At 34.4% G+C, this 21,791-nt stretch overlaps 4 protein-coding genes and 1 long non-coding RNA gene across 9 annotated transcripts; 2 read left to right on the top strand and 3 right to left on the bottom strand.

Moving 5' to 3' along the window:
• Positions 1-3,921: 3,921 nt before the first annotated feature.
• Positions 3,922-5,487, top strand: LOC8274207 (zinc finger protein 3). Of its 2 annotated transcripts, XM_048371583.1 has the most exons (2): positions 3,922-4,659; positions 4,765-5,487. In XM_048371583.1, the coding sequence occupies exons 1-2, from the start codon at positions 4,548-4,550 to the stop codon at positions 5,307-5,309; spliced, it is 657 nt and encodes a 218-aa protein (XP_048227540.1). In that variant the 5' UTR covers positions 3,922-4,547; the 3' UTR covers positions 5,310-5,487. The 2 variants fall into 2 exon arrangements, with proteins under 2 accessions (XP_048227540.1, XP_002515449.2); XM_002515403.4 differs by having other exon boundaries at positions 3,923-5,487.
• Positions 5,488-6,907: 1,420 nt separating this feature from the next.
• On the bottom strand, positions 6,908-9,601 carry LOC8274208 (uncharacterized protein At2g39795, mitochondrial). Of its 4 annotated transcripts, none has more exons than XM_048371556.1 (4): positions 9,085-9,595; positions 8,678-9,003; positions 8,516-8,570; positions 6,908-7,058 (listed from the first exon to the last, which is right to left on the bottom strand). In XM_048371556.1, exons 1-4 carry the CDS (start codon positions 9,391-9,393, stop codon positions 6,993-6,995), a joined length of 756 nt encoding a protein of 251 aa, XP_048227513.1. In that variant the 5' UTR covers positions 9,394-9,595; the 3' UTR covers positions 6,908-6,992. The 4 variants fall into 4 exon arrangements, with proteins under 4 accessions (XP_048227513.1, XP_048227515.1, XP_002515450.2 ...); XM_048371558.1 differs by lacking the exon at positions 6,908-7,058 and adding an exon at positions 7,499-7,738 and having other exon boundaries at positions 8,678-8,969; positions 9,085-9,225; XM_002515404.3 differs by lacking the exon at positions 6,908-7,058 and adding an exon at positions 7,583-7,738 and having other exon boundaries at positions 9,085-9,601.
• Positions 9,602-10,834: 1,233 nt separating this feature from the next.
• Positions 10,835-11,825, bottom strand: LOC125369486. The gene is made up of 2 exons (XR_007215187.1): positions 11,673-11,825; positions 10,835-11,390 (listed from the first exon to the last, which is right to left on the bottom strand). It is a non-coding gene; the product is annotated as an uncharacterized LOC125369486 (long non-coding RNA).
• Positions 11,826-13,824: 1,999 nt separating this feature from the next.
• LOC8274210 (deSI-like protein At4g17486) lies at positions 13,825-16,555 on the top strand. Its single transcript, XM_002515406.4, has 3 exons — positions 13,825-14,463; positions 14,992-15,279; positions 16,001-16,555. Exons 1-3 carry the CDS (start codon positions 14,325-14,327, stop codon positions 16,264-16,266), a joined length of 693 nt encoding a protein of 230 aa, XP_002515452.1. The 5' UTR covers positions 13,825-14,324; the 3' UTR covers positions 16,267-16,555.
• A 3,496-nt stretch (positions 16,556-20,051) lies between these two features.
• On the bottom strand, positions 20,052-21,791 carry LOC8274211. Its single transcript, XM_002515407.4, has one exon. It carries the CDS (start codon positions 21,545-21,547, stop codon positions 20,384-20,386), a length of 1,164 nt encoding a protein of 387 aa, XP_002515453.3. The 5' UTR covers positions 21,548-21,791; the 3' UTR covers positions 20,052-20,383.

Raw genomic sequence — 21,791 nt, 5'->3', positions numbered from 1 at the left:
ACATAAAAGCTACAACAATTTTTTATTATCTTTTATGTTTATAATTCTTAAACTTATATATTTGTTACTTCTTAATAATAGTATTGATGCCTGTAAAATTAAAAGCATTTAATGCTCATATTCTTATTCTTATTAGTATAACATGTTGGAATTATGAAATGACAACTAATGTGTAATACCCGAAATTTTTATATATTTAATAATGAGTTTTCATTTAAGTTAATTTTAGCTTCATTTTTATTTAGTTTAATTTGAAATGATTTAATAAAAATTTTAATATTAGTCAATTAAATGAATTATTTTTCTATACCCAATTAATTTGAAATTTTAAGAATTAATTAAGTAATTATTTGAAGGGTAGATTATATTTTTGGTTATTCTAATTTTTCCCAATGTATATGTATATGTATAAATAAAATTATATATATTGAAAAATTTTGGAAGAAATTGTAAAGGATGTTTTTATAAAAGAATTTTGGAGTGGTATTAAAATTTAAGTTGGAAATAATTAGTAAATTGGTTATTTAATGTAATTGTGTGTTAGGACCAAATTGGAAATTTATTTTGGAATAAGGATTAAAAGTATAATTTTATTTTTATGGGGTTTTAATGGAAATTTGTGAGTTTGGTATTTTTGTAAATAAGTATATCGACAGGGGTATATATGTAATTGTATATTTTCAATAATTCTAATTTAACCCAAATTAATTAGTTAAGGGCTTAATTGAAAGAATAAAAGAAAGTTTAGGGGTTAAATTAAAATTCTGCAGGATGAAATTGTAAGTAATTGAAAAGATTAAGGGACCTACTTGTAATAAGAAAAAGTTCGGAGGCTCAATGTCGATATAGAAGAAAGGAAAGAAGAGAGTGTCGGGGAGAGAGAAGAAGTCGGGGGGAAGAAGAGGGAGGCTCGTATGGCGGTCGGTGTCGCGTTCGCCCAGCCTGGAGATGGTGGCCAGCCAGCAGAATCAGCGAGGAGAGACAGTGACATCCGAGCATCATTCCTACCGGTGGCCTTCGATCTCGGTGGCGATCGGCTCCCTTGAGAGAGCTTCCTTTTGGTGGCGGCTAGGAGGAGAGTTCGGTGAAGTGGTGGCAGCCGTATTTTTCGACTTTTTCGGCGAGCTCCGGCGGAGGATGGACGATCGGAGGACGTATCCCGACTCTCCTCAGCTCAAGCTTCGTAATGGTACCGGTTTCGTGGCGATCGGGCTTCGTTTGCAAATCGACGGCCGAGATCGTCCGTAAATCTCTGCGGATGATTGGGGGTCAGATCGGAAAATCGGGAGTGGGGATCGTCATCAGCGCGCCATTTCGAGTCCGATGGTGTGTTCGGATTGTCGATCGAATTCCGGCGGCTGGAGGTGAGTCGACCGAGCGATCAAGCGTCTCGGTAGTTTTCTATGGCCCGTTAATTTTGAAATTCTTTGATGTAATTTATGCTTATTGATATATGTTGAGTATTAGATAATATTTGTGAGTCAAAAATATTTGTCTGTCGGTTTGCGTGCCCTTGTGTTTTGTGCTGTGTAGCGGAGTCGGGAAAATAGTGAAGTCTGGGGATCCGACTCCTATTGTCTGGATTGTTGGATATTTGTAGTGTCTTTCTGGCAAGTTATTGACCTATTTTACGGGGGGTAAATGTCCATAAATTAGGGGAGGTTCTACCGAATTTCCGACAGATTCCTCGAGTCTAATTTAATTTTAGGCAGTCTACTCTAGGGTCTAAATTTAGAAAAAATCTACGATATTAATTGTATATCTTGTGTTACTAGATAATTCAGCTTTCCCGCCAGCTCCACCCGAAGCGTAGGAGCGGACTTCGAAACGCGTTAGATATGTGAGTTAAAGTCACATAATCTCTACACTATTGCCAGACCTAATTTGATATGCTATCTTGAAATTCATATTTAATATGATTATTAGTATCGCAATATAAATAATTTTATTTAATTATTATTTACTGAGATAAATTTCAATATTGTTACTAATAATATTATATCGCTATTTTGATAGTTAATGTTATATTCACACAATTGTTTTTATTATTTTTTCACATATCGCACGTTGTTTCCTCGAAATTCTGATTCTTTATTTCGATATGTGTTTAATAATTTTGCTAGACCATGATTATTATTGTATTTGTTGAATATGATTTGGGATGAGGCTTTAGTAGAACATGCCACCTGGTGGGTTGCATCAGGACCGCGTGCGCACCGGTAATGATTAAAGACAGGTAATAAGGTTATTATGGATTTGTTTGCCCTGATCGAGCATTGCTCTCTGGGCTGAGTTCAGTTGATTGCCGAAGTTAAGATCCCTGATCGAGCAACGCTCTCTGGGCGCTGGCTTAGTTGGGATTCAAGTGTTCAGGCCGGAGTTAAGGTTCCTGATCGAGCAACGCTCTCTGGGCGCTGGCTTAATTGGAATTCAAGTGTTCAGGCTGGAGGTAAGGACCCTGATCGAGCTTGCTCTCTAGGCGCTAGACCTATTGGATTAAGAGAGTCGAAAGGCTACTAGAATTTGGGGTTAGGGTTTTACTGAGCCACTCGTCCCGTAAAAGTAAAAATATATTTTTATTTATTTATTTATTATGGTATGATTATAGTATGATTGGTATTTATGTGAATGGTTTGATATACTGATTCGAATAATTAATATTTTCTGTGAAGACTGCAATAGTCTATAGATTATATGATTTTAGCTCACTCTCGAGACTGACAATTTCCATTTACTGTTTTTCATATTCGTATTTAGTCTTCCGACTCCTTCGTCATCGGGTGATATATTTGATTTGGTATGTAAATTGGTAAATCTTAGATTCTCCGCAGTAGTAATGGTAGAGGTATCAGTTGTAAATTTTCTGAGTTTCGGGTCTCACCTAATTTTTCCGGCAGACCGAATTAATTGTAAATTTAATGGTTACGAAATTATGGAATCAATAGTATTAATTGAGATGAGATTTGATTGAGTTAGTGAGTGTCAAGCTTAATATGGGATTCGGTGACCTTACACCTATCCATTCTTTAGTGCCGGTCACGGGCCCTCGGATGGGGTCGTGACATAATAAGTGAGTGATTACGAATAAAATTGTAATAGATGAAGTGAAGAAATAAGTTTACATATTCTCATTCTATTAAATCATATAATATTTCCTTTGAATTTGAAAGAAAAAAGAAAGTAAAAGGTGAGATTATGCTAATCTGAAGGGTTCATTTGGGATTTTGTTGAAGACAAATTAATAATACATGTGTTAGAAGGAAACCAACCAAGTCTATTATTGCATAAAGGGCTCCACATCAGCTACACCATTTCCCTGTCGGCCACTTAACATTGTGCCCACCATTCAATATCACATAGGCCAAACAACAAACAAAAGATGATTACAGGCAGGGGGGCCAATTTTCAATACTAAAACCTCAAATGTAGCAGCTCCATTTTGGACTTTGGGCCATCTTTTTCCATGTAAAGTGATACATTTTCCAATTTATTCCACAAATGATATGAAGCCATTTCAAGTCTCATTGTAAACTCTTAAAAAAAATTAACTTAAGAATTCTTTCTTTTAAAAAATTTACCTAAGACTAATTCAATACCCGACTGTTTATATGGTAACAATAAATCCAATTTATGGATTCAATATTTTTTTTTTTTTTTAATTTTCTCATTAAAGTTTGAAATAATAATTCTATGATTTTATAAACATTTTGAAGCACTACTGTCTTGAAAGTCTTTTAGGGTGAGCTCATTTTTAAGTTAAGCCAATGCTTTGATTAAAAGATCTTGAAATTTGATTGAAAAATAAAGAGTGGGATTGAATAGCAAAATATTACAAAATAAAGTTGCATAGTTATAATGGCTATGTAAACAATTGAACAAGAGGACCACAAGGACATCATTCTCAGATAAGCAGTTCAAAGAGTGGTCTATAAATGGGTATGTTTAGTATTACAAAGCACACGCCAACACAAGAAACATCCATGAAAAGAAATGACCGACAAAAAGTGAAGAGAAAATACATTTGAACTACCTCAATAACATAGCACCACAGTCCACGGTTGATGGAACCAAAAGTGCACACGAGTGGGAAGAGGGTCTTTTCTTTTTTTCTGTGGTTTGCGTAACAAGGCCAGTTGTTGTCTACCCATGATTCAAGCAAATGCACTTGCACATAATAGTGTTAAACTCCCAATAGTTTGTGCATAGTTTTGTTTGATTGTTTTCTACTATTCTTTCTTGCCCTTCATGGGCAGGCAATGAGCACGCAAAGAGATTGATATGTAGGGACGCATAAAGTTCTTAGTCTTGACTTTTGCCTAATGAATGGAATGAACATATATATATGTGTGTGTGTGTGTGTGTGTGTGTGATTATAAGTAAATCTACCAGTATCTAATTTCATATTGGTTAAAAACTATGCAGGCAACACTATTTCCTTCCCATGAAAAAGTTTGATTCTTTCTTTTTTTTTTGCTTTCTTCCCTTTCTGAAGATCAAGAAACTCTTTACTAGCTCCCAAGAAGAGGCTCTAGAAAGTGTTTTTTCTCATGGAATCACAGAGGAAAGAAGTTAGTAATCGACCATGTCTGGATACTCGAGAACTTGTTGAAGAAGAGGAAGATGGAGATGTGAAAGATCAAGAACAAGAAGAAGAAAAGGGTAATCCATCTCTTCTGTTGGATCTAGAGCTGATTAGTAGTGATACGGAACATGGTTTCAGTCAAGAACTCAACCTTATTGATTGTTTCGATGTGGATTCGTCAGATACTCCTCAAGCTAATACTGATGTGGAGCAAAGAATTTTCTCATGCAACTATTGTCAGAGGAAATTCTATAGCTCACAAGCACTGGGAGGACACCAAAATGCCCACAAGAGAGAGAGAACATTAGCTAGAAGAGGACAAAAAATAAATAATCATGTAGCATCTGCTTTTGGTCACACTTACTTACACCACCATTACTATACAAGCATGGCTGCTCTCCCTCTGCATGGTAGATCTCTTGGAATTAAAGTGCACTCAATGATCCATAAGCCTTGTCATATATCTTTCTCTAATGGGTTAACTGGAAAGATGTCTGGATATGGCGGTTGGTCTAGGCCCCTTATTGATAAAAAACCAGCTATCGGAAAGCTGCCAACGGTGGAATATAATGTAAATGCAACAATAGCACCAGCGCCTCCGCGTGCCGGTAGATTCAACTTAGAGAAGTCTGATAGTTCTGCAGCAGATGAAGGAATCGGTAACTATTGTCATTTTAAGTGTCATCAAGATGAGTTGCAGAAGCTTGACTTGTCCCTTAAGCTCTAATTGCATTTTTACTCGTTGTATGTTTTAGTGGAAATTATGTAAATCTCATTATAGAATGTTTAAAGAGTTTGTTGTTTTAGGTAAATGTCTCTTCCAATTAAATCCAATAATTTGCATCTACAAGTTTAGTATGATGAAGAACATCTTTAACTTCAATAAAGTCTCAAATTCAAATCCATTTCTTTTCATTTATATTAAAAGAAAAAATCAGAAATTTCTCTCCTTTTGCTTTCTTTTAATAAACTAATGGGGAATGTAGTTAAAACACATCAATCAAGGCGGAAATCGTTGATTTTAAAAAGAAATGAGAATTAACTTTGTTTTTCTTTTAAGTTTATGGAGAAAATCTAAAGTATGCATTGAAAGATGCCACTAACATTGTTGCAAAACTAAAAAGTTGTTGCTGTGGATATTGTCTGGCCATAGACTAGTTAGAACTTAGAATCAATCGCTCATTTTGCTCTTCATCCAATAGGGTTCACCAAAAAGAATAAAGAGAATCGACAGAAATTCTGAAAGGGTATTAGGATCGAATAAATTACTCCTACCATCACATGGCTATAGTGTCATTATAGATTCACCCTTGTCTCAATAAAGTAGCAGAAAATATTGCATGATTCACACCAGATATCAAAATAGACAATTATCATATAGATAATTAGTGTGAAGCTGTCAACTAGATATTAACAGGAAATTTTAAATTAGTTAGTGGGATAAACTTCATCAATCTACGATTATTTTAATATGTGGAAGAAACTATTTCTTCGTCTTCATAAGTCATGTTCAATATTGGATTAAGACATTCTTCATTATTTAACTTAGCCTAAAAAAGATTGTTCTTTTGTCCATTTCCGGAGTGGCCTATAAGATGTCTCTATCATTAACTGCTCAGTAAATCCGTTGAAGATTTTGTTGTATTTTTTAAAAAATGCCATAGTCAGTCTGCATTACATCACATTTAACACAGTTTTCTTGTAAACTCTATTCTGTTTTTGGGATTTGACAAGCTAAGCATGCCTTTTTGCATTCTAGAGACTAGACTTTCAAAGGGGGAATCCCCAGAAAAACTACAGCACTAAGCGAGGCTCTGATACCTAATAGATGAAGCTCAAGCAGCAGAGGCTAGAAGTTAGATCTTGCCTGGCTAGCACAAGCCCTAATTTTCTTGAGCGATTAAGCAGAGTAACAGTATTTAGATTATGATAAATGGGTTTTTAAAAGTAATGAAAGTTCATCACGTTTCCTTAACAGCATCATCAAAAGAAGATAAAATTATTAGTCTGGAATGATAAATTTATACTTTAATCTTTGTCTTCTCTTTAGAGTTTCTTCACCAACAGCAAGAGGTTAGGTAACGAGCACCGACTCTCATTTAGAAAATCCAAAACAATTCAGCTCAATTCTTAATTTTTTTTTTTTTTTTAAAGGACAGTAACGAGCATACACATATAGTCCACTTGTACAACTAAGAAACTCCTGAGTGAGTATTCAGGCATTAGCAGCCTTGCATCAGAGACCCAAAAAGAAAGGGATGCAAATGTGATAAAAACATGCGAAATAACTCGACTGAGCTAAATTTGATTAAAATTGCTGAAACTGAAGAAAGAAAATTGGGGTAATTCACAAGCTTCATTTGTTAATCAGCCCACACATGGCCCTGTCTACTGCTATACTCTTTTGAGCTCAAAGTTTGAACCTAAAAAATTCATGTTCTACACGAGTGGCTAAAAGGCAAAACGAGGCTCGCACCTGAGACAAGAATATGTCAAATCCAAACCAAACTCAGTTCAAAAAAACAAAAATGACAAACGTAGTTAACCCTTTCAGACAAGTTAGGTGGTTGCAATAATATAATACATTCTATTATTCAAAAGAATAAGGTTTTTAATAATGTTACATTGTGTTTGGTATAAATTAATTTCACAAGTTTTTATGGAATTCATTTATAAATTCTTTGTGTTTGGTATAAGTAAATATTTATTTTGAAATTTTATTTCATTATATCCTTGAAATTGGTTATAATTAAACCAAATTCTATCAAATTTGGAAGAATTTCTAAATGAATTTTAAACTTATAAGATAATTTTTTATCATGACAAGATTATCCTTAATTCAATTACTTTCTTTTTTTCATCCCTCGTTTCTTTTTTCTCTTTCAAATCTAAATAGATTTTCAAATAAATTCTGCATTTATTATATAGCACGTCAAATCACAAATGAATTCTACTAGAAATCATTTTATAAATTTCTTTGTAGGATTTGAACCAAATACAATGTAGAGAATACAACTATGATAACACAAAGACAGTGCACTGTCCAGGGCTAAAGTGTTGGCATAGCTTATTATTAATGACATCTGACTCCACAAAACTGAGCTCCAAAATAGCCTTGCCCCGAACTATTCTTGAAGAAATGTATCCAAAAAGGTGCTATATGATAAAAGGGTAAGGGTGTTATAAATGTATAGCACGTGGAAAGCAGATTTCTAACAGAGTTTGCATACATACTATGTCTTCACCCATAATGATCCAATTTGATCTTAGCAAGGTAGAATTACTACAGCTCCCAACTGAGATAGTATTGATTCAGTAAACTTGACTCGTGCCCTTAATCCGACTAATGGTGAGAACTACTGCATATTCATTAATATTTTCCAATAACTAACAGCAGGTTCCAATTTTTGGCAGTTAGTACAAGCAATCTTAACCTGATAGTAAAGAAAGAGACAGCCTTCTGATGTTACAGAAGCCTGCCTATGTATGCTTTCAAAATCTACCATAATAGACTTAATAAAATTAATGAACAGTACTCAAATTCCACCAGACACGTAAGTTTTGAATTTAGAACAAGAACACTGCCACATTCTCAACCAAACTACTAAGCAAGCATTATTATTTCTAAATAGATTTACATGTTTCTACTACATAAAATATTTTAACGGGAAGTTCCAAACATAATAAGTAGCAAACAGCCTCAAAGAGTCGGCAATTCATATATTATATTTCGTTTTTGAGGAGCTAAATTTTGGCACATTGCATACATTCTAATCCCATGGATCAAGCACTAACAACCAATCACTTCAGAAGAAAAAAAAAAGAACTCTATTTTTCAACAAAAGACTTGACATTTGCAAACCATTGGATAAGTTCAATTCTATCCTTATTCGTCATATATTCATGCAAGAAAACAGAAAGTTCATCATTTACCCCTCTTTCCTCCAAGTACTCTCGAAGTCTCTTCTGCAGCTCACCATTCAAATTCCTGAAATGAAAAAACAAATTTTCAATCTTCAATTTAATCCAAAGAAAGAACACTAAAATCGCTAAACTAACAACCAAAAGAAGAAAAAAAATAAGCCACAAACACACCTAAAATCAGGCCCCATGTAAGGCCTAGAAAGCTCATGATCACGTCTAAGCAAATAAACTTTGTGAATCTCCAAGCGGTCAGGCCATGAGGAGCACACAAACTCCAAAGAATCGCCGTTCTTAGAGATATCAACAAGTAAACTAATATGAAGACGCACATCTTCACCGGAGCTACCTTCACCGGATTTTGTAACCGTTTCGTAACCGTCAAACATTGTAACTTCGAGCTTGATATTTTCATTATCACTATTGAATGTCCTCCTCATTGTCATCCATTGCTCTCCTGGTCGATCTTGTACCACGAATGAATTAAATTTTGTCGCCGGCTATATAAATGGACAACTAACTTAGAACTAATTGTAAACAAATTTAATCAAACAAATTCTTTTGAAATTAGATACGAATACCTGATGAGGAGGCGCATAATCGGACTGGTATTCAATCTCGTTGTGGAGGATGCGAAGAATGTTAGCTTCGAATGGTGACTTGGTAATTTTGTGAGCTGTGGTGTAGGGTTTTGATTGAAAGAGGAGATTATGAGAATTGAGGTGGTTGTAGCATTTAACTGTTCGTTGAGCGAATCTAATTAAGCGAGACATTGAAGTGGTAATCGGTGGTGGTGTTGATAAACCGGCGACGGAGGGTTTAAGTGGCGGGTTTTGGGTTTTAGAACGTTGATAAAAATGTGCAATCGTATGAGCGCGCTGCCGTTTCATGCACTACGATCTTACATCAAACGGTGTCGTGTATAAGCAGGCTAAACTATTACACTCCCAGCCGGCCCATTCTATTTAACCTAGTGTTCATTAGCGAATGCGAGCTGCCGTTTGGATCTGGGCCGGATGGGGGGTGAATATTTGCTTGAACAGCAAACACAAGAAAGGGTTTGATTAAAAGCAGGTGGGATTAGGGTTAGGGACCGGAAGGATCACATAGCTCCAAAATAATACCTTAGGAAAACAGACAAGCTTAGCTGGCCAACTTTGTTAAAATGTCTCAAGAGTGGCTTGGTGCCTGGTCTAATAGAACAGAAAATTATCAGGTGAAGATTTCAAATAATCAAAATAGCGAACTAAGTTGTAAATCAGTTGAAGATATTTTCAGAGTAAACGATCTTAGGGAAGAATGTTATGATAGTGTTCAGCTGCATGAATTCTTGGCTCAGTGAATCAATGTATCGGTTGTTAAGAAAACTTATATGTAGCTATTACAGTTGAGCATCATGAAAAAATATCACATTGTTGATGGATAATGAAGGAAATTGGTCCAGTTTACCTATAGTTAACTAAAGTAAAATTATGTTCCTTCATAAAATCTATATGCCAGTGGCCCAAGATTCATGCCTTTGAATATCAAAATTATCAGGTGGGATTAGGGTTAGGGACCGGAAGGATCACATAGCTCCAAAATAATACCTTAGGAAAACAGACAAGCTTAGCTGGCCAACTTTGTTAAAATGTCTCAAGAGTGGCTTGGTGCCTGGTCTAATAGAACAGAAAATTATCAGGTGAAGATTTCAAATAATCAAAATAGCGAACTAAGTTGTAAATCAGTTGAAGATATTTTCAGAGTAAACGATCTTAGGGAAGAATGTTATGATAGTGTTCAGCTGCATGAATTCTTGGCTCAGTGAATCAATGTATCGGTTGTTAAGAAAACTTATATGTAGCTATTACAGTTGAGCATCATGAAAAAATATCACATTGTTGATGGATAATGAAGGAAATTGGTCCAGTTTACCTATAGTTAACTAAAGTAAAATTATGTTCCTTCATAAAATCTATATGCCAGTGGCCCAAGATTCATGCCTTTGAATATCAAAATTAAGATGATACAGATTATGTTGGGCGGTTCTCTGTGATGGTTGATTTGCTGATGCTGAGTTCCGGCTTTCATGTTGTTAGTGGTGGGATGTAATAGGTTTTTGCAGCTGTGTATATCAAGTTGTGGCTCTTCTGTCATTTTTTTTATCAAGAAGAGATATCATTCAATTCTTTCATGAATGGGAAATGGATACAAGAATAGAGTAGAGAGTGTTTGAAAGGGCCAGCAGCCAATCATGAGGACATAATCTTCCAGGGGGTAATAGATCTTCCATGACAAAGACTGTTGACCAATAGACTCCATTATGAAAAGAAGAAAATTAAGAACCAAAGCTATATGAACAGCTTCAAACACTATAACAATTTAAGTTTATAGTCGCACCCTTTTTTTGCCACACGAAGTCCAAGTGTGGGCTATACTACAATAAGCCCAAACTATGATTAAATTCAATAAAACAAATAAATAAGAAAATGAAAAAGTATTCGTAAGAAATTTAGATTAAGCTTCAAGTCTCATTTGTTCGCAAATCATAGAGAATGTTTCTTCTTAAATTCCAAACAGTAGCTTCCTCATTGCCTTGTTCAAACATCTCTTAATCTCCGCTGCATCGAGTCTCTTCTTACTGATTCATCAAAAAGCACAAGCTTCTTGCAATCAAAGGAGAAGCACAGAATCTTCATATGATAGCCATACATAAAGCTTGATCGCTAGATCTAAAGGAGGCATCACAATTTTACTTGTAGGCAGGGATGTAGAGGAGGAAGCCACTTGCATGAGAGTTGAATAGCTCAGTGACGGGAATCAGCTGGGGTAGAGGTATAAACCCGTAGCCTGAGATGTGCTTTCTCTGCCTAGCAATAGAATCAGAGCGCAATCCACCATCACTTATCTGGATTTGCAATAAATCTTTACACAGTAAATTACTTTATATTGTTAAGAAAAAGAAAAATACACCATTGATCCGTACCAATCCCAGGATCAGAAGGTCATCAAATATGATCTCTTTGATATTGGGACATGATTTATTATTAATTAGCTGAATCCTAAAATTTTAAAAGCGTAGATACTATAATAATTTTTATCAAAATAAAATTGGTATTTTTCAATGATAATGATAAATAAGTAAACCTCTTAAAAGAAAATAAAATCGCACGTGCTTATACAGTTGTACCTAGCATGTGCCGTATGTTTGGTCCGTCTCCCAAACAGAGTGTTAGAAATTAGGAGAGCGTGGATCTTAATGGTAATAGGGTATAGAGAATAAGAAAAAAGGGGGGACGGGGACCCCTACTTATCCGACATCCACTGCCTATAATAATTCATGCTTGTCTTGCGCCGGACCACACAGTAATTGCACACATCTTTAAGGCCCTGAGTTTTATATTTTCCTTTTATTTATTACCCATTCAATCCAATCAAATCCTTTCACGCTTTCCAAATTATTGGATGAGATTGTATATATGAGAATAATTCATCATCCATGCCTTGTCCAATAATAATTGTTTATTACTATGAATTATTTCAGTTTATAGAATCTAGATTGAATGTTTTATTTTTTAGAAAAAGATTCATCGTATATAAAAAATTAAAAAATAATTTTGCATTTTTTAATTAATGCATCTATAAATATTAATTGATAGAAACTATTTGCTTGATCAAAGAGAAAAACTAAAGCACTTTTAAGAAAAGTAAGTTCTCTTTTTGAAAAGAGTGCTACTTTTCATAATTTATAGAATTATATATATATATATATCAAAATTGTTACAGCTATATTTGTGCTGGTCATTATACTAAAATTTATTATTTTATTTTATTTTCTTTACATTTAATTAGAAATTAAAAAATAAATTTTGATGAATTTTAAAAATAATATTTGCACAAATTATTCTCAGAAATAGTAGATATTAAAAATTGTTACCTTTTTTTGTTTAAGTAAAATAAATACAGCCTAGAATTAATATAGAAATTTAGCTTCTTTTTCTTTTTTTGCAAAATTACAGGTGGTGCTCTCTAGTTACATGATAAAGAAAATAGTATTTTATTATTTTAAGACTAAAGTACAACTTTGATTCTATTAATTAGTAGAGGGAATGATTTAGTTAATTATTTGATTTTAGTGGAAGCATGTGATAGTCGGCACTACAAAAATGTGAGTCTAAAATAGTAAATCAGATAAGACTCCGAAGCCACTCTTTTGTTAAAAATTCTGAGCAACGAAAAAAACATTTTGTTTGTTATTTCCCTTTTCGTGCTTAGATTGCTGCTTACGTGTTCCATTGAGAAACACCGAAGATATATTGTTGTTAATCTCATCCCTTTATCAGTTTTACTATATTAATACTAAATCTTTTTTAGAAAGTTTAAAATATTAATCTCAAACTTTACATATTATTTTTTCTCTTCTTCTAATTTCTTTAAAGATTCGGTCATATTTTATGGCTACAGGGTGATGATGCAATGTGTGGTGGCTGCAGGTGAAACCTGTGTCGATTGCCTTAGAATCCTTTTTCTGTTTGTTTTTTTTTTTTTTTTTTTATGGATACCAATAGCTGAACCTTTAAATTAGAAGTTCAAATTAAATGTTTTGATATTGTTTTTTTCTTTTTATATTTAGCCCAGCTTAATTTAATTATTTTGTAAATTTAATATCTAACATCTATTTAAAAATACTTTGATAAAATATAATTTTTTAAAATAAATACTTTAAAGGCTAAAAATAAAAAATAAAAATAAAAAAAAGGGATAAAGATTCAAACTAGTTGTGGTTATCCTTAATTGATGGCGTGAATAGTAGAGATGTGAAATTAGTGGGATCTTTCAAATGATTCCACTTATTTTCCCGGCTAATTAACCACTTAAGTTTTCATTCTATTCGAATTTATTTACATGTGCTACTTATTATAATGCATCCAATTCTTTAATTTATTCTTAATTTTATTAGTACTGTTTAAATATTCATCATACATTTGTCCACTGTTGTTTTTTCCTGGAATGGGATGCTTTATTTTTATTGCGTGGCTGAAGATATATAATATATAAATAAAATTTATGTTTGAATAAGGCCTGACAATAGGATTCAGAATGAATGAAAGGAATTTAACAATTATGGATATTCAGAATAATTGAGGATTGGATTATTCAAATTTTAAATGGCACACAGACTGCAAAGCCCAAAATATATATATATTTCAATTTTTGATTTTAATTTTGTGGTTATTTTAAGTGGACAAGGCAAAAAGCGGCTTACTTGGACGGACAGACTTGCAAACGCAAGCAAAGCAAACAATACAAAGATGGAAGTATTGTAATTAGCCAATTAATAGCGTTAATTATTCACTCCTACTTCTTTTATTTTTATTATTATTATAAGGTGAAGAAGAAGAATATCTTCTGCTTTAATTACAAAAAATCCAATCTCTCTCTCGCTCTCGCTCTCCATATATAAAACGGGATTAAATGAAAGGCGAAGCGAGAATGCGGACGCTTTCGGCCGCCGGTGGAACCTAAGTCGAAGATTCTTTTCATTTTTCTATTCCTTTTATATTATTACCAAATGAATTGCAATTCCTAATTTGCCCCTGAATATCCTCAATTTCTTCTCGGCTCTCTCAATTCCTGTCGGCGCTCCGGTGGCGTTTCGCGGAAGCGAACTTTCTCCTCTGGATCAGTTTCTAATCCTTTCTTCTAAAAATAATGTACAGTATATTAAAATAAAATATAATTCCTTTAACTCCTCTTCTTTGCAGCTCTTTGCTTCAATTGAGGAGGTGTCTTTTTTCTTTTCCTCAAAAAAAAAAAAAAAAAACAGAAAAAGAAAAGGAAAATGTTGTGTAGAATGGTATTGTTGCAGCGAAAGAAAAAGACTGGAACGGTACCGGTTTACTTGAATGTGTATGATTTGACTCCGATTAATGGCTATGCTTACTGGCTTGGCCTTGGGATCTACCATTCTGGCGTTCAAGGTTTTGATTACTTTCCTTCTCTCTCTCCTCAGATATTTGTTGTCTGTTTGTCTATAATTTTGTTCTTTGAATATTCGTTTCTGTATGTTTTTACGATTTATGATATTTTAGCTCGGATCTGTATCTCAGAAAAAAGGTCGCTTTCAGTGTTTGGCTTCAGAGAAACTGAAACTGCATACAATTATCATTAACTAGCTATTATTCAGCCTTCGCACAATGTATTAAGAAAAGAAATTGCCGGCTGGCTCTAGTAATTTTGCATTTCTTATTTTTTTAATCAATTGATTTTGTCAGCAGTCAAGAGCTGGTAAACAAAAGAATGGAAAATTAGATTACTGAGGTGTTGCTTTTAAAATAATTTCTATTTTCAACAAAATGACCTCTATGAGATAACTCAAATAAATTATGATTTTAATTCTAATACTGGTCAAGTGGTCATGGTCTTCTCTGGTTTAATAAATGACTAGATTTTGGTAAATTGACCAAAGTTTGGATTTTTTTTGTTTTTTTTTTTTCATGGTTATGCAGTTCATGGTGTTGAATATGGATTTGGAGCACATGACCATTCAAGCACAGGGATTTTTGAGGTGGAACCAAAACAATGTCCTGGTTTCACTTTTAGAAAATCAATATTAATTGGAAGAACTGATCTGGGTCCTAAAGAAGTTCGTGCATTCATGGAGAAGCTAGCTCACGAGTATTCTGGGAATAGTTACCATCTTATAACCAAGAACTGTAATCACTTTTGCAATGATGTCTGTATTAAGTTGACTGGGAAAACAATCCCTCGTTGGGTTAATCGTCTTGCTCGTTTAGGTAAGAAACTTCTAAATGTTGCTTTCATCATTTAATCTGCATTTTCTTTCATTGACATCGCTTTATTATGAAGTCTGGGAAAATTAGATGTTTTAAGCATCTGGGTGATATGATTTATGAGGGTTAAGAAGATAGAAGAGGAACTTGTACTGCAACTGGCTGCCTCTATTCTTAGAAAAAAATTATTAATACACTGCCCTAAAATATTCTTGAAGTCACCAAGATAATCAATTTTCCTCTAGTATTGTTGTTTATTTTCTAAACAACAATTTCCATGATATGGAATATGCATCACTCACACTGTTCTTGATTAAGTTGTTTCATGCCACAATTTAGTAGAGGTATTTAGTTTACCAGTCATGTAGAAAGCATAGTTTTTTCTCCTTTTTCTGCCTCTCCTTTGGTTTTCTTGCTGGTCATTTCTTTTTCCTATTCTTCCTCTATTGTGAGGGAAACTGATTCTGGCATAAACTGGACTATGACTGGGTTGCCTGCAGTTAACATGTTGATTTGTTCGATGTTGGTCTGTTAAATTGGTGTATGCTTACAGTAATTATGTACCAAGAGCTACAAGCCATGTTGAACAATTAGGCAGGAGATTAAGGATTCTAACTGGATGGAGCCCCTTCAACGCCACTTTTGCTTTTCTCGTAAGACCTATAGTGGAGTTGATATTTTCACACTTTGCTTAATTTTGCAAACTTGGTTTGATGATCTGTAGGTTTTCTCTGCAACTGTGTCCTGCCGGCGGAGTTGAATCAGGCCAAAGTTCGCCAAGTGAGATCGGAAAATAGTAGGCAGCTGGGGGAGAAGAAGAAATTGAGAAGCCGTTCAAGTAGGTTAATTTCTTCTTCTACTGCTGTGGAATCCCCATCATTGGCATCTTGCACCTCAGATTCTGGAAGTAGAATAAGTAGACAAAGATGTCCGCTTCCTCCATCTATAGTTCTTGATAGTTCTACCTCAACGTTGAGCTTGAGGCTTTAAAGGGTTCGGGGTTTACTTACTTTTAGGGGTATAGGATTTTTTTTTTTTTTTTTTCTGAAAAAGGAAATTATATAAACTATAGATTGGGAAAATTGCATTTCATTTCTTATCTGCCGGATGGTGTTATCCGGTTTTTTCTTCATCTTCTTATTTTTCTTTTTTTTCCTCTTTTAGCGGGTTGCACGAACAGCTCCAGGAAGTTGACAAGCTGTTGCACCGTTTCTACTACTTGTAAAGATAACCTTTCCTTTAATTTTAATTTTAACGAGTGCGAGTCTTATTTTATAAATATTGTCATCTTTCGGTTCATTGCATTCAGTAGAAATATTGGATTGCTGGCCTTAGAAGTTCATATAGGTGCTGATGTAGAGGCAGTGGCCCAGCTCGCATAAATATTTTTGAGGGGACCAAATTACACTTAAAACGTGGGTAAGACTGTTATGTCCCCAAGAAGCTCTGTTTAAAGGAAAAAGATTTGTGTATAAACTGTGACAGTCAATGAATGATTAAATGTACCAAAAGATGAATGATTAAATTTAAAGGCGTGGTCTATGGTAGGAGGTGGGTCTGGACCTTGATGGCTTTGTCATTATGGAATTGGAGGAAGATGCCGTTTCTTGTGTAAATCTATACTTCTAGCGCTGGACCAGGAACTGTTAATGTCAAAATCCTTGGAAATTTTAATTTATTTTAGTCATTCACTGATTGAATTTAAAGGGCACATTCTCAAATTTAAATTATGTGTATAAAAATTGTTTCCAACATGTTGGCTACGGATTACAATTACAAATACAAATTGGGGAATTTAAACTGATCGGAAAGATCTTCGATAAGCACCAACTTTAAAGGCCCCCTAGTCTTTTAGAAGATGAGATGAGATGACCATGAACTTGGCCCACCATATATTGATTAGCCCTTATTAAGAAGTAGTGTAGGCCCAGAAAAGGTCCCTAGTTTTAAAAGTAATTCTTCCAAATTGCTGCTGTAGATGAAGATTCAGTGTTGATTAACGGTGGGAATTTCATCTGACTGCATCTACTTTTATTGTTCTGGTGATGTACCATAAGAGATCAGCAGATAGCACAGCGGAATGGGTTTGGGTTAATTCCGTTCTGTCTTGTCCCTAGTTATGAGTTATTTTTAGAGATATATATGTCATCTTATGGTTTATTGTTTTTCTCAATTATTTTATTTTATTGGGGGATAATTTCTCTCCATTATTAACTAATAACATTCAAAATTATTATAAAAAGACATAGCATTGTAATAATAAGGAATAATAATGGGCATCTGAAAATTGCATCTTCATCCTACAAAAGTGAATGTAGTCTTGGGCTCTCGTGGGCTACTATTTAGATTAGATGTGTTTGTTTATTCGGCTATGTTCCCACTTGGGGATTATTCCTCAAGAAAAGAAGCCTAATATTAGGTAAGGCATCCACAATTTGATTCAGGCTGAAGGCTTAACTCCTGCAACGAATAAGGGTTGAAGATTCAAAGAAAAGTGAGGTAAATAAGAGGAATGAAAAGAAAGTCAAAATTAAAAGGTTAATGAGTAGATGTCATTTGTTTGAATCTTCTTCAAATTAAAACCGTGAAGTGAAATCACAGCATATCCTTATCCAAAAACACTGCCGCACCCTCTCTTGACCATCACATGCACCGATGCCTCTCTCTGTCTCTCTCTCTCTCTATATATATATCCCTTACCAACAAACAAAGGTTCATTCCCTCTCTTTAGTTCATTGTATTTGGTCCCAAGCATCACACTATCCAAATGGGTGGTCAAGCCCACTGTTTTATAAATCTTATTTACGGCTAATAGCAACAATTGAAAAAGAGTGCATCTTGGCATCACGACTTGGTTGTACCTTCCACACTTACATAATGAGATTCATTTTAGATCCATTCATGTATCCACTATTCAATCATATTGTGACCTTTGTTACTGATGTTAATAAATCATGATTGAAAACTTTTTAGATAAATGTAAATTATAACAACAAGAATAATAATAAGATTTAATCATAAAAGAGAGTATGTAATAGATGACTTTCCCCAATCATTATAGACAGTCTGATATAGTTGACACTTTTTATAATTTTTTAAAATTTTAATGCAGTTGCATACTTAAAATTTAAATTTGAAATCCTAACGGTGTTAGGTAGTATATATTTGTATATGCATGAATAAGAAAATCAGTGTGTTTTTAGGGACAAAGTATGAATCTCGGGTTGGGTAGTTAGGAAAGAAAAGTCATGTAATGTTGGCTCGGCTGTAAACCAAAGGAAGACCCACAAGGAACTCTTCACGTAGAGCAGTACTAACATATATAAGCACATGCATCAACAGTTTAACACCTGCAGTGGCTTTTACTCATTCAAAAGTCTTCCTTCTCAACGTGGCAGCAGAGCAAACCCAATAACTTAACTAACTACTCACCTAAACCACAAAATTGTATTATTATGCACATTCTCAATCCACACAATCTTAACCTCTATCATATGAAGAAGCCCTAATTCTATTTTTATTTTAATCTATAATTCTGCTTTATTATATAGTAAAATCCGGATTTATTTGACTCTGTTTAAAGATGCAAAGCATCTTTATCTTTAATGTTTCTTCTTTGTGTTTGGATCTTTATCCACATTTACGATGAAATTAATTCTTGCATCAGCTGATTCGAAATAAATTTTTTATATTAAATTACTTGAGTTTTAATTTATTTTGTTTGATAAAATGATGGCAGCTCCCCAAATGTTAGTGGGACAAGCAAACTAATTTTAATATATAAATATATTGCTTTATCATTTTTCTGTTCTTTGTTTTTCCCTGCTGACAGTTGTTGCAACTAACTTGCAAGATTAAGGTGGACTGCAATGGTGGTTTAGTCAACGAGCCAAAATTCAATACTACCAATAACAACCGGTATAAGTCTTTTTATACAGATTTATTACAGAAAAAGATAATCGATCAATACAGTTTAGGCAAATTTAAATGAAATAAACAATTTTGTTGGTTGTTTCAGAAATAAAAGATTGTGATGAAAATAGAGTATGAAATTCACGAGAGATGCTGTTGGTACCTCCACAAACAAAGGTAGCAGAAGAGGACAGAGTCATAGGGTCAAAATAACCAATTATTTTCGGTGCCGTTTTCAGTCTGGTAAAATAATGTTACGCCCTCTTCTTAGGAAATCCTCCCTACGACTTTTATTTTGTTCAGTCCAAATCGAGTCACCAAATTGCGTGTCTTACTTATCCTTTAATTTCTAAATTTTAAATTTTTTTTTTTTTTGAAAAATATATATATAATATATAAGAAATAGAATGTAACTAAAGACTCAAGGTTTAATTAAAGAAAAAGATTTTATATACAAAAATATAAAAAATGGTGTTAGAATTACCATTTTGTTTTGATGTTTTGCTTCTTTTCTTTCTATTATAAACAACTACGGTTAATTTTTGTAATTTTCCTAATAACCAAATAAGCTCTCAAAACAAGACAAGGTAAAAAATGAATAAATCAAATATGAAGGGGTAGTTATGTAATATGGCAAAAGACAGGTGTTTTTGTTTTACCTGTTCCAAGAAAACAGATACAAGAAAGAGACCCACCTCACATGCATTTTGTCTTGTTGTAGTGCTTGGTTCAAGAATTGGAAATTTCATTACAAAAACAACCATGATTCCAATTATGATCAAACAATTCATAATATTACCCAAAACAACAACAAGCTAAAGAGACGAAAGAGAGAGATGAGACACCTATGACACAGAAAAAGCTTCGAGTAAAGAATAGCTAGTGCTTTATTTAATTCATCAATCTTGATTACACCAAGCACATTATAAAAAATGTAAAAAAATGTCAACTAATAAATGGTCTATTACGATTACATAATTTTGATAATATGAGGAACAATAGTTGAGTCTTCCTTTTTTTTTCCTCTCAATGGAAAAGAAGAAATTGGTAAATCTATCTATCTATATTACTATGTTCATCAACAAATGGGTTAGTCACAAATCACAAGAATAGTGAAAGGAAAAAACAAAAATAAAGTGAAACATAATTAACATCAATTACCCAAAAGAATTAAGCGAAACCATATCTTTGATTTTCATTTCCTCCAAGCATAGACTAGAAGGGAGAAGCCATTAGGGGCACTAAGCTCATTCTCCTCCGTGCTAGCCCATTCCATTATAGACGAAGACCCACCGCCGGAAGACGCCGACGACATCGAAATGGACGATGAAGATGAGCTTCTGCCTGTCCTCATCAAGCTCCTCCTCATCCTTCTCCATTCGATCCCACTCATCCCAAAATTATTAAAAGAAACTTGTTGCCACGGGACGACGCCGTTTTTCTCATCTTGAACGCCGGCACATTCTTCCTCTTGTTCTTGTTCTTGGTCATCTTCTATATCTGTACTTTCGAACCTGAACATGAACACTGCATGGCCATTGTTTATGTCTTCAAACAACCAGTTATAGACATCCCAAGACACCTGTATAGGCACACCATCAACTTCAATCTTCTCATTTCCTCTAAATTTCCACTTCAATTGCTTTATATGCAAAACCCTTTTGTTATCAACGCTAAAGCTCAATCTCGCATCACCATTCACTGTGCAATCTATAGATATATCTCTATTTTTGCCTCCAAATCTTGCCTTCGTAGTGAACACCCTGTTTCCGTAAACATGCTCTCTTCTCAAAACAAGAACTTGGTTTCTTTCTTGCTTTCTTGCTCTAGTCTTTGCAAAAGCTTGTTTGGTCGAATCGCCGACAAGAAGGACTATTTCTCTTTCAACAACAACCGCGATGTAGAAACCGGATTGAGGTTCAGGTCCGGATCCAAACTTCGCCCTAGAAAGATCCCAAAAGATTTGGATTGCTGGTGTGCTAGCAGTGGAAGTGTGATAGTCTTGATGATTGATAATTTGCAGTTTCTTGGATCCATGTTTTTTCCAAAAAATGTAAGGTTTGATGTCGAGATGGAAAGATAGGGTAGAGAGAGAAGGTGTATGAGAAAGAGAATAAGGGGAGCATGTGGCGCTGTCAATAGGGTGGAGATGGAGGTGAAGAGAATGGCCAAAGAAAGTGCGAGACCAAGTAAGAGAAAACAGGCCAAGTTCTGTTTGGTAGAGGCATGTGGTGAGGTTAGGGTTGCCGGAAGTTGTTGGTGGCGGCGAAGTCGAAGGCGGAGGAAGGTGCTTGTGGGGCCGGGCAGTGGCGGTGGAGGGGCGGAAGCAAGAGGGAAAAGGGGAGGAGTGAGGGGACATTCTCTGGCGGTGTTATCAATAAAGCGTGTGAGGGTTTGAAGGGTTTTGAGAAGATACAAAATATATATATATATATATATGGTTATGGATTTGGGAGGTGGAGATGTGTGATATTATTGGTAAATGTTAATGGAAGGAGAAGACTTAGAAAAGGTAGACCAAAAAAACATGAATGAAGAAAAATAGAAATTTTCTTTTCTTATTAAGAGGGAAGACCTTCTCCTTTCAAAGGAGGCCCAAGTCT

This window comes from Ricinus communis, chromosome 3 (assembly GCF_019578655.1).
Source record: "Ricinus communis isolate WT05 ecotype wild-type chromosome 3, ASM1957865v1, whole genome shotgun sequence".
Lineage (NCBI taxonomy): Eukaryota > Viridiplantae > Streptophyta > Magnoliopsida > Malpighiales > Euphorbiaceae > Ricinus > Ricinus communis.
This window is presented reverse-complemented; position numbering and strand designations above follow the sequence as displayed.